This window comes from Bos indicus x Bos taurus, chromosome 2 (assembly GCF_003369695.1).
Source record: "Bos indicus x Bos taurus breed Angus x Brahman F1 hybrid chromosome 2, Bos_hybrid_MaternalHap_v2.0, whole genome shotgun sequence".
Classification (NCBI taxonomy): Eukaryota; Metazoa; Chordata; class Mammalia; order Artiodactyla; family Bovidae; genus Bos; species Bos indicus x Bos taurus.
In genome coordinates this window covers 65,282,504-65,297,238 of record NC_040077.1, presented here as the reverse complement: position 1 = coordinate 65,297,238, position 14,735 = coordinate 65,282,504, and the positions used below count along the sequence as shown (strand labels likewise).

The 14,735-nt window shown below is 34.5% G+C and overlaps 1 protein-coding gene across 5 annotated transcripts in view; it reads left to right on the top strand.

The window, feature by feature from the left end:
* The window catches only part of SLC35F5 (solute carrier family 35 member F5), a 40,312-nt gene that overhangs the window by 19,777 nt on the left and 5,800 nt on the right, over positions 1-14,735 (top strand). For 3 of the 5 annotated variants that reach the window (XM_027562112.1, XM_027562123.1, XM_027562118.1), the window contains exons 10-13: positions 2,174-2,238; positions 4,160-4,264; positions 7,664-7,823; positions 13,425-13,515. In XM_027562112.1, the coding sequence (XP_027417913.1) occupies positions 2,174-2,238; positions 4,160-4,264; positions 7,664-7,823; positions 13,425-13,515 (421 nt within the window). Of the gene's footprint in view, positions 1-2,173; positions 2,239-4,159; positions 4,265-7,663; positions 7,824-13,424; positions 13,516-14,735 lie in introns of those variants that run through there. The other 2 variants (XR_003514605.1, XR_003514606.1) reach the window with 2 other exon arrangements.

The window sequence follows — 14,735 nt, the reverse complement described above, 5'->3', positions numbered from 1 at the left end:
GAAAGAGGAAGATAAAAGAAGGTTTTAAATGAACATCAGCTCTGCATCACATCCTTGGCTAGTTTTAGTTTTTAAAACCTTCCTAGGGAGCATAACTGAAGGGAGGATCTTTGGTTCCCATTCATGAGACTGTGAACTTAACTAAGTATTGTACTGACATTCACATGCAGTTGTCTCTGATTGTCTCAGCCTTAATCTTTTAGTTATTTTCTGTATAAGCCATCTGGCAATTTTGTATTACTATTTGTAATATAATACATAAGTACCATTAGTAACTAATTTAAATCTTTTATTTTTATTTAGCTTTGTATTTATTTGTCTTGTCTTCCCTAGGAGATTTTAAACCATTGAAGACTAAATCCTTGTTTTCTGCTTCTTTGTGTTATCAAAGGCCTAGCATAGGGCTTTGCTTACAGTCAGTATTCAAATAGATATATTGATTTGATGAAACTCTTGTTTTTGTAAGAGAAAATCAGAAATCAGAGAAGGTACCAGAATAATTTACCAGAAAGATTAGTGTTTTTGAGCTATCAGAGCTGGCTTTGAATCAGAGCTCTGTTTGCCCCTGGCCATTTCCCCGTAACTCTCTGAGAGGATTTCCTTGATGGCAAAATGATGATAGTATCATCTAATTTACAGTTTTGTTTTAAAGTTTGGAAGGATGTATAGGAAAAGTGATTATAATAGACACTGGTTCTTGGCAGTCACAAAGTGGTGTTTCTCTCTTTTAGATACAAGGGTAGATTGACAGTGGTAGTTTTCATGGGCAGTCTGGTTGAGCCAACTGATTTACCATTTAGACTTCATGGATGCTAGGAATTTATTCTTTTACATGACTGGCCCATGATTTAGCCAGACGAATTTTTACACTAGGAAAATACAGTATATTTATATTAGGGAAGTAATGAGGTTTATCCAGCTTTGTTCACAATTCATGCCTATTTCTAACTGTTCTTTGTGTTGTCTTAATAAAAGTAGAAAGATGCACAGAAATAGAAAGACAATATAAGGCTCCGTGAGGATGGGAATCACATCTCTCTTGTTCATTGCTTAACCCAAACTATTGCTCAATAAGCAACAGTTGAATGAAGAAATAACCTCTGATTTCTCTGCCTCCTTTATTTGGTCTTATTTTATCCATTAAAATGATGGAATTATTTATTTAAATATTTAAGAATAATTTTACTGTTAATTTTGATTTTACCTGGTGGGTTAGTGATAAAGAACCTACCTGCCAATGCAGGAGATGCAGGTTTGATCCCTGGGTAAGGAAGATCCCCTAGAGTAAGAAAGAGCAACCCACTCCAATATTCTTGCCTAGGAAATACCATGGACAGAGGAGCCTGGTGGGCTGCAATCCATGGGGTTGTACAGTCAGACAACTTAGTGACTAAACAACCATAACAATATCAAGAGTTATTACTAGTTTATATGGGTTTAATACATGTACATTTCAAAAAAAAGATTGAAGGAGGGATGACAAATTGACTTTTTCCTAATTGAAAGGCAGAAGATAAGCATAGCAAGTTAAGAACACTAGACTCCGGAAGTAGACTGCCTGTGTTTCAATCCCAGCTATGTGATTTTGGTCAAGTTACTTCATTTTTTTGTGCGTTAGTTTTCTCATGTGTAAAATGGGAATGGTAATGATTAATAATACCTTCCTTATAAGGTAATGTCAGTCATTTTATGTGGATTAAATGAATTAATACAAATACAGCACTTATAGTATACTGATATTGCTGCTGCTAAGTCGCTTCAGTCGTGTCCAACTCTGTGCGACCCCACAGACAGCAGCCCACCAGGCTCCCCCATCCCTGGGATTCTCCAGGCAAGAACACTGGAGTGGGTTGCCATTTCCTTCTCCAATGCATAAAAGTGAAAAGTGAAAGTGAAATCGCTCAGTCATGTCCGACTCTTCACGACCCCGTGGACTGCAGCCCACCAGGCTCCTCCGTCCATGGGATTTTCCAGGCAAGAGTACTGGAGTGGGGTGCCATTGCCTTCTCCGATACTGATATTATTCAGTATTAATTAAATCATGAATTCTTTGATGGTTTGACCTAAAGTTAAGATTAGTCTTTATTACTTGTAAATAACTTTGATCTTTATGATTAGTCTTTTAAAGGAATTTATTATGTTACTCATCAGTAATGACGGTTATTTCTCATAGCATTGGAGGTGTTGTGCTGGTAAATCTGTCAGGATCTGAAAAGTCTCCTGGAAGAAACACAATAGGTAAGTATCTGACTCTGAATTCTTCCTGTTAGAGTATACAAGAAAGACCTGTGCATATCATTGTGCGTGTGCACATACACACACGTGCATGCATATGCACACATGTGCACACAGATATACACGCAGAGGGTGGGCACTAATAAGGCTTTTATTAAAAAAGTTTTTCCTTTGGAAATAATGTAAGAAAATTAAAAAATAGAACACAGAACTCTCATATAACCTTCACCCAGATTCTCTTAACTGTTTATAACATACATAACTACAGTATAGGTTTAAAAATCAGGAATTAACAGCGATTACAGTCATTTTTATTTAGTCTGTAGGTTCTTTTCAAATTTCACCATTTTTCCCCACTAATGTTCTTCTTCTGGTCCAAGATCATTTGTTGTGTTTAGGTATCATGTCTCCTTGGTTTTCTTTAATCTGTGACTATCCCGCTGTCATTTTTTGTCTTTCATAACTTTAATATTTTTGGAGAATACTGTCTGCTTTTTTTTGTAGAATGTCCTTCAATTTATTTTTCTGGTATTTCTTTATGGTTAAATGAATATTGTGCGTTTTTGGCAAGAATACCATGGAAGTGATACTGTGTCCTGACAAATCCATCATATCAAGAAGGCTCATGATATTTATTTGTTCTATTACTAATGACATTAATTTTAAAGTGATGTCTGTCAGGTTGCTCCAGTGTAGCTCCTAGTTTTTCCCTTTGTAAGTGATAAGCATCTTGTTAGAGATATGGAGACTATACATATATCCTGCCCATCATGCTTGCAGCCACTAATTTTGTTATTCTCTTCTGATTCTTACCTGAAACAATTACTACTATGGTAAACATTTAGTTTTTGATCCATTGTTTAGATTTAACAGAAGAATCCAGTTTCCTTGGTTTCCTTCTGTATACTTTCTTTAGATATTTAAAGTCCATTGAATAGAATAATGCTTTCTAAGCTATTCCTGGATAGTGCCCAGGGAGCTGTGTCTCTTGAACTGTCTTAGCTTCTTCTCACCTAGAGCAGCTCTGTATGTTTAAAACAATATATGTGTTTTGTGTGTGAGATTTTGTTGACAGGCTATCCTTTAATAGCAATAATAAATAAATGAAACGTTGAACTTTTGGATAATTGATTTAAAGTATTGAATGTGGTCACTTGGCAAATAGCACCTTATTATAGCTGTTTTTAAAGGCTTACTTAAATGTTTTTGAGAGTGAGTTAATATATTAAAGAGAATCAATATTCATTACGCAGGAAGGAACTGCTAGTGCTACATTATGTTAGGTATTTTAGAACATGAAAAAGTATAAATTATGTGTTTGCAGTTGTCAAGAAGTTTTTTCTTTTAATCAATATATATGATTGACAAAATGAAACTCCTAGAGAATAAAATCATACTAGATTCAACTGTAGTAAGTATTAAATTGTCTAAAATAGAAGACAAGTAGGATGGAAGTTTAGTGGAGTAGAAAGAGGATGCTTGGTGACAGTGTGGGACTTTAAAACAGTCTTGAAAATGGTGGTAGAATGTGTATTAAAATGATACATGGCGGGGGGTGCGGAACAATATAAATAGCCTAGAGTGGGAAGAAAACATTGTTAAGTTGGCTATGTCAGGTCTCAAAATTGTTTATGTACGGGAAGATAGGAAGTATGCACTTCAAAATTAAATACCAAAGTGTTGGTATTATAACATGTATAACTGATTGGTTAAATCATCAAGGTGAATGATTTTGTATTTGTTGGTTTACACTTTAAAGTCCTTCCTATATTCCTGGAGGACATGGAAAAGGTGGGTTATACTTTATCTTTTCACATTTGAATAGTACTCATTTCTTGAAATAGGACCTGACTGTGTCAGATTTTAATTAAGTATGTGTTGAATGAGTTCATGAACAAATACTTTATTATATTGACTTTTACAGGTTCCATTTGGTCTCTTGTTGGAGCCATGCTCTATGCTGTTTATATTGTTATGATTAAGAGAAAAGTAGACAGAGAAGATAAGTTGGATATTCCAATGTTCTTTGGTAAGAATATGTTTAACTTGTTGAGACTATGTACTCTGAATGATTAACTTAGGGTTTTGTTTTTGTTTTTTGGAGGGAGTAGGAACGGTTCCCTTCCCACTCCCCCATGTAATTCTTTAAAATCATTAGACTTTAAAGATTATGAAGTCCACTCTCAGTGTTTTTCTCTTATCTTGTTCTGCATAATTGTGGACCTGGAGGAAATGTTCACTCTCTCAATGTGAGGTAAAAGAAATTCTAACATACCTTTTTCAAATTAATATCTTTAACCTGGAAATCAGATATTTTCCTCATTGATATCACTGGTTATGCTGTTATAAGCATGTGAGGGTTTACCTGTTGTATTATACATTTTGCCATTTTTGAATTGTTAGAAGCATAGAATTGGGGAAACTGCCCCAAAATGATGTCTAATACTATTTCTGTCTATGAGCTAATTTTTACTAAAAATTGTAGGTCATTTGCACTGTAAGACTCAGACTCTTTTATGACATAGATTTTTTAAATTACCCAATTACAGTTTCAGGCATCAATTCTTAATTTTGGTAAATGCCTAATATAATTTATAAATTCTTATTTGCCTGAAATGAGCTCAGTAAAGAAGTCTGATATCTAGGATTACAAAAGAAGAGTACATTGACATGATATGTTCCACACGATATCTGAATATCAATAGATAATGGAGCCTAGGGATGAGAATTCAAAGTACTCTAGCTGTTGTAACTTCTTTTATCTCATAGTCATCTGAAAATGAGATTAGACTAGGTTAGTAGCTGATTTATTAAGGATCCTGGGAAGATTGGAAGGAAGTGGAGTTGAATGTGTGAGTTTGGTTCCCAGACTGCTCTGCTGCTTCTACTGAAGCAATTCTGCTTTGTTGTTTTTTTTAGCATTATAAATTAATTTGTAGAAATGATTTTTCTACTAAAAGTAGTTTGAATATCTGCACCTAATGATTAACAAAAATAAAATCTTTGAAAACCCACCAGACTGGGTGATCACTCAAGTTGCTTTCAAGTAGAGAATTCCTAAGTATACCTTAAATATGAAGATAATTTTAATGACGTCTTATTTTGAAGTCATAGCAAAGTCCATCTGGAATGGATTGAAATGTTAATATTTTGCAGTTTTTTTTTTTTTTTTTTTTTTTTTTAAGATTGGCAGCTTTGAAGAAAAATTGCTTCTTTACTCTTGCTGGAGAGTATGTGTAGACATATGCCATGATATGTAAAGCAATATGAATTTGACCTGGGCTTTAGAATAGACAGAATTAGAGAAGAAGTAGTTAGAATTGAGATGTGGAAAGTTCTTTGGGCATCACGGTGTGAGCAGAGCATAGCAGGAAACAGTGAGTAGATCCAGTGTGCTGGAGCATTCAGTTGAGGAAAGAGGAGAAGCATATGAGGCGTATGAGAATCTGCAGAACCAGTGAAGTGATTTGAACCTTTCATCTCTAGATCCAAAGGTTGTCACTTCATGTGGAATTTCACAGGCTTCAAGTTCAGGGAACAAAAAGAGATCTGCTTCCTGATAATGTCAAAGTGAAAGTGAAAGTGAAGTCACTCAGTCGTGTCTGACTCTTAGTGACCCCATGGACTGTAGCCTACAAGGCTCCTCCATCCATGGGATTCTCCAGGCAAGAATATTGGAGTGGGTTGCCATTTCCTTCTCCAGGGGATCTTCCCAACCCAGGGATCAAACTCTGGTCTCCCGCATTGCAGGCAGATGCTTTACCCCAAAGTTTGGTGTTTTAAGTACAATGATTTTTTAATGTTATACAAGCCTTTTGTGTGTGTTGTTTGTTTTTATTTTTATCACTAGGTATCTTAAGTTGGTTTTCCTAGAAGCAGAATATGAGACAGTAATTTGGTGTGCGAGATTCATGGAAGGGGTGCTCTGCAGGAAAGACTGACAAGCGAGTGAGATAAGCAGAATAGAGAAGAGGCAAGAACCATGTGATCTCTGGTGCAGCTGAGGCTTGGCCAGCTTGTTATAGGTCCCTGGGCAGGGAGCATAGGGAGAGCAGAGGCAGTCCTCAGAATTGTCCTAGCCTAGAGCCGTTAGGATTTGGCTGCAGAGGGTGTGGAGTGGGGAGAGGGTGGGATCTTTTTGGGAAAGACAGACTTGGTCACTCACTCTCCAAGACAGTTCTTCAGAGAAGGCAGGTACTGTAAGTCTTAGTGGCAGATAGAGAGTGGGCATTCCCTCCCTATTACAATTTAACTAGGCATCCTAAATACAAGTTTATTATTTAGCAGCAAATATAAAATATATATCTACTGTAATTTTCTTTTAGGAAAGCTCTATAATTACCTTTGGATCTCACAGTGAAATTGTGATGTTAAACTGTATGCTAAGTCACTTTAGTCATGTCCGACTCTGTGTGACCCCATAGACGGTAGCCCACCAGGCTCCCCCGTCCCTGGGATTCTCCAGGCAAGAACACTGGAGTGGGTTGCCATTTCCTTCTCCAGTTAAACTGTATAGAAAGTCCAATAAAAACTACTATAAAATTATAACATTTGTGTCTTTACATTTTCATGTGTGTAGTCATATATAAGCTCACATTTCTATATTTAAAATAACAGCATTTGTTAACTGTTTATTCATGCCATGTACTGTGTTGTATTTTTTTCTAATCTTCCTAGTAACCTAATTAAATGTTATTTTATACTTACAGATTGGAAAACCGAGGTTTGCAAGAGGTTAGCATGTTGCCTAAAGATTATAGTAGTAGTGAATGGTAGAGTGGGATTGGATCCCAGGGCAGTCAGACTGCACTTACCCACTAAATGTTATACCCATCCTTTACACATAGTCCATGTTTAGTTCATATTTACATAGCTATCTGTATAAGTATGTAATCTCACAGACTAGCTTATGAGCTCTAGGAAGGCAGGAAACAAGAATTTTATCTTTTTTTGGAACCTTCCTCCATTATCCCTAGCATAGCATGGGTGCTTTAAGCATAAATACAGATTGAATCAGAGAGTAAACAGTGTATGTAGTTCATCGTAATAATTTGCGCTGAACACGTGCACACATAGATATGCACGAGTTATTCCTTTTACGTTCCAGGACACTGTATTATCATAATCTGATGTTGACAGCCAATCTTTTTGAATCATTGTAAATGTTTTTTCTTCAGTAGTTGCTCTATGCAGTAGGGATAGTTGAACCTTGAAGACTCTGTGATCCCCAGTCGCTTGATAAAGTTTTTGCTTGTGTTCATCTCTCCATAGGACTTACTTAAAAACAAAAGTAACAGAACTTTCAGTTAAGGAAACCTAATGAAGCTCATTATAGGAAACCTAATGTTTTCTGATTGTAGAGTTGCAATTTTGAAAGATTGAAATAAATCACAGTTACTAACTTTTTGTCTCTTTTATACGTGTTTAGGTTTTGTAGGTCTCTTTAATCTGCTGCTCTTATGGCCAGGTTTCTTTTTACTTCATTATACTGGATTTGAGGACTTTGAGTTCCCCAATAAAGTAGTGTTAATGTGCATTGTCATTAATGGCCTTATTGGAACAGTGCTCTCAGAGTTCCTGTGGTTGTGGTATGTACTGTTTATTACCCTGTGATTTATTAGTTATGAATTTATTGACTTTTGGCTAGTTTAAGCATTTCTATATTTTCTGTCTTCTGATGGCCCTTCCTATGTACTTTCTCAGCTTATATACTTACAACGTAATACAGTAACTCCATTAGAGCAGGAACTGTTTTAATTTTTTTAAATTTCTGTGTTCCCATTGCATAGACTAGTGGCTTGCATATAGAAGTTCATAAATCTTTGTTGAATGATTAGATGAATATGAATGACCTATATTTATAGAACTGTTTTATAAAGTAGAGTGTTACACAGATTAATGGTATCATTTTCTAATGGACACTCACACTTAGGAGATGTGTATCCCAGGTATGCATACGTGAGTTCTAAGTGAGAATCTGGGAACTTTGCTTATTCAGGAGTCTTTGAAATGTCTGTTTGATTGTTCAGATTTTTGTTTATTCTCAGGACTTTTCATATGAGTGAGGCAGATATATAAACCCTAATCTTTAGGGTTTGATTAATTTGAGGTTTTAACATACTTTGATGTAGTATCAACTATGTTGATATGTGGTAATAATCTTAAAATATTTTGAAGATAATATCTTATATAGTGTTTAAGAAAACCTTCAAATATAGAGTTTAACACTTAGTTCTATTCCCATCTAATAGAAACTTAGAAACACAAATTGTACTTAAGCTCCTGACTGAATTTTATTGCATACCATTTAAACTACTGATTAGTTTTCCCTTGCAAAAGACTGCAACAAAAATAGCCTTTTCCATGAAGTCTTGCTTAATATGCTACCTGCACTTGTCTCCCCTCTCCAATTAAGGAAGTATCTTTTTCCTTGATGTCCTCCACTCTCACTCCTTTTTATGTAGTACTTAAAGGTTTAGTTTATATTGTAGTAATTCATGTAGTTGGGTTTTCCTGGTAGCTCAGACAATAAAGAATCTGTCTGCAGTGCAGGAGACCCAAGTTCAATTCCAGGGTCAGGAAGATCCCCTGGAGAAGGGAGTGGTTACCCAGTCCAGTAGTCTTGCCTGGAGAATTCCAGAGACAAAGGAGCCTGGCAGGATACAGTCCGTGGGGTTGCCAAGACTGAGCATGAGGTCGTTAGACTGAGTAATACACACGCACACAATGTATGTAATTATCTTAAATTCCTTTGTTGATCTAGAACCCTTTGGTATCAAAATCTATTTCCTCATTTTGTACAAATTATTTTAGGTGCTTTTTTTTTTTTTTTTTAAACCAAAAGGACTTACCTTTTTTGTGTATTAATATGTATCATATGTCTTGTTCTTTTATCCTGTCACTTCTTTTGTTATATCGTTTCTCCTGCCTCCTTCCACTCTTGGTTCTGAGCTGATGAAACTACTTACTGGTGATGTTTTGAGTGTTCTTGGTTGAACCATAGAGAATTGTTGATTTTCAGCCATTTTTGATGGCTGTTTGAGAGGGTTCAATGCAGTGAACCCTATGCTTTAAATGATTATTCACTCACTGTATTTTAATAGAAGTTTATATTCTGTACTATTCTAAGTTTAGTTTAAATTAGAAAATTTCAAAGCAAAGAGTTCTTACATATTTGAAAGAAATAATTTAAAAAATTTTGGATATTGGACTAGAGAAAGGTTTAGCATGGTTCGTATTACATTAAGACTTAGAGTAAACATGGACAGTGCCACTTTCAAATGTTAAAATACTCATTCCTTATTGAGAGTTTTATTTTTAATAAATATATAGGATAGAGTTTCATTATGCCAGCAGATTTTAATGTAGGCTTTGAGGATGAATAAATACAAGTTGTGACATATGTAAGCTCTCTAATGTGAGCATTCTAAGTTTGCACCCTTGGAAAATTTTACTCAAATAATAAAATAACATGTTTTGAAGTATTCTTTTTTATATTTAACTTTTTTAAAATTTAAAAAATGTACAAAATGGATTATAATGAAAAAATAATCTTTGTCTTCTACCCCAAATTTTCATTTCTTTTTCTCAAAGGCAACCACTGTTAATTTATTAGCCTTCTACCATACAAAATTATCTGTACATACAGAAGTGTGTATCAATCTCTTGATCTCCCCCCTCCAATTTGTTTTATTTTTAACATGAAAACTATGGATATCATTCTTTACTTTTCTTTGTTCCCACAAATTGTTGTCATGTAAATCCTTACATATCAGCCACTAGATTCATTTTTTTAAAGCCTGTGTAGTATTCTAATCTGTTATGCTCCAATCTGTTATGTAACATAATGCATAGAACATAATGTGTTTTACCAGTTCCTTCTTGAGAGATGTTTTTGCTTGTAGTCTCTTGCTTTGAAAGTTATATGGTATTAAGCATCCTTATATTTTTGCATATACACGTAATTATTCTATAGGATAAATACTGAAAAAAACTGAATCAAACACATGGACTTCTGATTCTGATAAAGAGTTACAAAATATCCTCCACAGAAGGAACACAGTTTATATTCCCAACTGTGTATTTGAATCTTTGTTGTTGAAAAAACTGAACACTCAAAGTCATATATTATGATCAAAGCTACCTGGGCTGGATTTTTCAGGACTTCAAAAAAGTTTTATTTTTCAGATATACTTCTATACTCAAGCACTTAAGAATACTTTTAGTAACAATTCAATAGCAGTAAGTTAATCTGTAGTGGAACAAATTTCATGTCCCTTAAATTCTAGGTGTTATTGTAACTCAAAACAACTATAAGAAGCATATCTATATGTTTTATATAATTTTATATGTTAAAAATAATTAAATCAGAAGTCATAATCTACATGTATGATGATTTTTTTCTTTTAGGAAGGCAAGATTATGTTAACTATAAATAGACAACTAACTTTAGCATATATATAATCATGTACGGAGTAGCATACTAAAGATTTAAAAGTGCAGTTGTAAATTTTTTTGGAAATTAGAGATGTGTACTTGTCACTCATTGTTTATTTAAAAAAATTTTTCAAGTGCACCATTAGCTCCATATACTGTACTTCTAGTGTAGATGTGAGGTTATCCACCTAGTCCTCTGTCTCAGCATTTCCTGAAGTGTCCTGAATGGATAATAGATCAAATGAATTCAGCCATCAGCTAAATTGGGAAACCTGCTATAAGTCAAATGGGTTTTTTAATACTTCATCTCAGACTCAGTCTGATGTTACTTTGCATTATGAATTTCTAAGAACAAATGTATTTTAAAAACCCAGGATTTCCCTGGTGGTCCAACAGTTAAGAATCTACCTTCCAATGCAGGCAGTGCGTGTTTAGGATCCCTGGTCAGCAAACTAAGATCCCAAATGTTGTGGGGCAACTAACCCCACATGCCACATCTAAAGACCAGCCCACGTGCTGCAACGAAGAGCCTTCGAGCCACAAAGAAAGATCCCACATGCCACAACTAAGACCTGACACAACCAAATAAATAATTAAAAAAAAAAAACCTCAGGGAATTCCCTGGTGATACAGTGGCTAGAACTCAGTGCTTTCACTGCCAGTCCCAGGCCTTGCTTCTGGTTAGGGAACTAAGATGCTGTAAGTTGTGCGGCCAAAAAAGAAAAGACCAATAATAATTTTTTAAACCCAATATTTGATCCCCAAATACTCTTTTCACAGAGAAGCTTATGAATTGCGGGCTATCCCTTGAATTCTCTTTACCACATTGATAAGAACTAATTGTCCAGCCTCTGTTGAACACTTAAAGTGACATACTTTATCAAGAGTTCAGTTCAGTTGCTCAGTCGTGTCCGACTCTTTGCGACCCCATGAATCGCAGCATGCCAGGCCTCCTGTCCATCACCAGCTCCCAGAGTTCACTCAAACTCACGTCCATCGAGTTGGTGATGCCATCCAGCCATCTCATCCTCTGTTGTCCCCTTCTCCTCCTGCTCCCAATCCCTCCCAGCATCGGAGTCTTTTCCAATGAGTCAACTTTTCGCATGAGGTGGCCAAAGTACTGGAGTTTCAGCTTTAGCGTCATTCCTTCCAAAGAAATCCCAGGGCTGATCTCCTTCAGAATGGACTGGTTGGATCTCCTTGCAGTCCAAGGGATTCTCAAGAGTCTTCTCCAACACCACAGTTCAAAAGCATCAATTCTTCAGCGCTCAGCTTTCTTCACAGTCCAACTAACTCTCATCCATACATGACCACGGAAAAAACCATAGCCTTGACTAGACAGACCTTTGTTGCCAAAGTAATGTCTCTGCTTTTGAATATGCTATCTAAGTTGGTCATAACTTTCCTTCCAAGGAGTAAGCGTCTTTTAATTTCATGGCTGCAGTCACCATCTGCAGTGATTTTGGAGCCCCCAAAAATAAAGTCTGACACTGTTTCCACTGTTTCCCCATCTATTTCCCATGAAGTGATGGAACCAGATGCCATGATCTTGATTTTCTGAATGTTGAGCTTTAAGCCCACCTTTTCACTCTCCTCTTTCACTTTCATCAAGAGACTTTTTAGTTCCTCTTCACTTTCTGCCATAAGGGTGGTGTCATCTGCATATCTGAGGTTATTGATATTATCAAGAGTTAGCCTCTTTTATTTCAGGACAATATTGTTAACCCTAACAGCTAGAATTTACTTACCTATAATTTCCATAGTTCTATAGTCCTAACTGTATATATATTACAGCTTTATAATTAATTTTTATACACTCAATATCTATTCAATACAATGCTTTTCTTCATTTTTTTCATTCAGTTATATAAAATTATATGCAGTTGGTATGTCAGAATTTGATACTAACATTGATAATTCAATGTGAAAATAAAATGAAGAGCTTATATTTTGGTTACATCAATTACTAGAAAAATGAAAAACAGCAAGGAAAGATCCTTGAAAAATACTCATTTTTTTTTTTTTTCTGATACTAAGCCAAACCAAAAGAGCAACAAACATCTAAAGAGTACTTAATTTTTAATGAGGGCAAGATATTTTTGCTTTAATGACAGACTCACCTGTTGGTTATCACTTTCTTACTGTTATAAGTTATTGTCCTGAACTTTTATTATAGCTGTTTCCTTTGTTATCTAAGTGTCATTATCACAAAACTAAGAATTCTTCTGACAGTTTTATAAAAAGTGTTAACAAAATATAAGTTACACATCCAAAGTTGAATATCATCTGTAAGCAGATTTAGAAAATAATATAAAATCTTTTGAAATTTGTATATTTATATATTGGATTTTTAATATTTAAAGATGAATTTTGAGAATTATCTTAGTAACTGTATTTTTTATTATGTTAATCCGTCGTAAGCTTTTATCCTGATCTCTCTTGCCTATATGGTAGGGTAATTTTTATTTTTTAAGATTTTTGGATGTGAACCATTTTTAAAATCTTTATTGAATTTGTTACAATATTGCTTCTGTTTTATGCTTTGGATTTTTGTACACAAGGCATGTGGGATTTTAGCTCCCCAACCAGAAATCAAACCTGCACCGCTTGCATTGGAAAGTGAGGTCTTAACCAGTGGACCATCAGGGAAGTCCCCCCCACGAGGATAGATAATTTGGGGTCATTGTTTTTTGTTGGTTCTTTTGTTGTTTCAGTATGGCAACGTATATTTTCTTTCTTTGCTTTTTTTTTAGGGGCTGCTTTCTTACCTCATCATTGATAGGCACACTTGCACTAAGCCTTACAATACCTCTATCCATAATAGCTGACATGTGTATGCAAAAGGTAAGGCAAACTATTTACTATATATTTTAAGTATATTATTAAATCAGAGCTAATAATGAAAGTTAAGGGACTGTGACTAAATTATAAAGATGACCATGAATAATACTTGGTGCCTTCTCTTCCAAGCTGTTTTACTACATAGAGATATAAAAAGTACCAAAGAAATGGTCATCTTTGTAATTTAGTCACATTTAGTTTTTTATTTAAAAAACAATTCTTTGTTATTTAATTTTGTTTTCTGATTCAGTATATTATTTATTTACTGTGGTTAAGAATGGAAATCTCTGTAATTGAGAATTAATTATGCTTCATATACCATGATTTTCAAATAATGTGAATATTATTAAATATATATAACACTAAAATCATACATCATATAATATCCAGGCCTTTCTACATCTTCAGGTCATAATCTTGAATATCAACCAAAATTAGTGAAACTAGGGAAATGATGCTTATCAGACAGACGATTTTGGTAGCTGCTGTGTAAATGAACTTTACCATACTGATATTTTGAAAAATCAGCTTTTTTGCAGATTTGAAAAATAAAAATTGAAGTTTAATTTTATTTTTGGATTTTTAAGAAGACCTGTAATAGCGAATTTAATTTTAGTAAATGATACTGTAATTTGTTCAAATATTTTAAGATGGAGGCAAAACAGAAGGGAAAATATATGTATATATAATTGATTAGAAAAACACACCGACAGTCACTTCTTGATTGCACATCAGGCATTTAGTTAAATGAGTAGGCTGCGCCTTTGGTGGGAATTAAGGGCAGAAGAAACATTCTGGAAAAAGTAGCAGGGTGTGTCCCAGAACTGCAATAGAAACATAGTGGGAGTAACTTACTTTCTTAGGTTTTTTTTTATTCTAATAGTGAAAGGTATTTATAGATATCAATAGTTTCTGAAAAATTTTGCATTCATTAACTTTATTTACTGTGCTTAAGATACATTTTGTTTTGTTTTGTTTTTAACTTATTGCTATTTGATATAATAGGAAGCATCCCTGATTGCATTCAGACTTATATTCAGATATATTCAGAAATTAGACTTTTTTTGTTTAGTTGGGCAGTTTTCATTGTTAATAAATGTCTTCATTTAAAAAAAAAAAATTGTCCTCATAGCTTGCTGGAATTCAAATTAGAAGTTTTTTATTATTTGGCAACATAAAAATAACTGCATTGTTAAAAGTGAACTTTGCCTGTAAAAGTCATC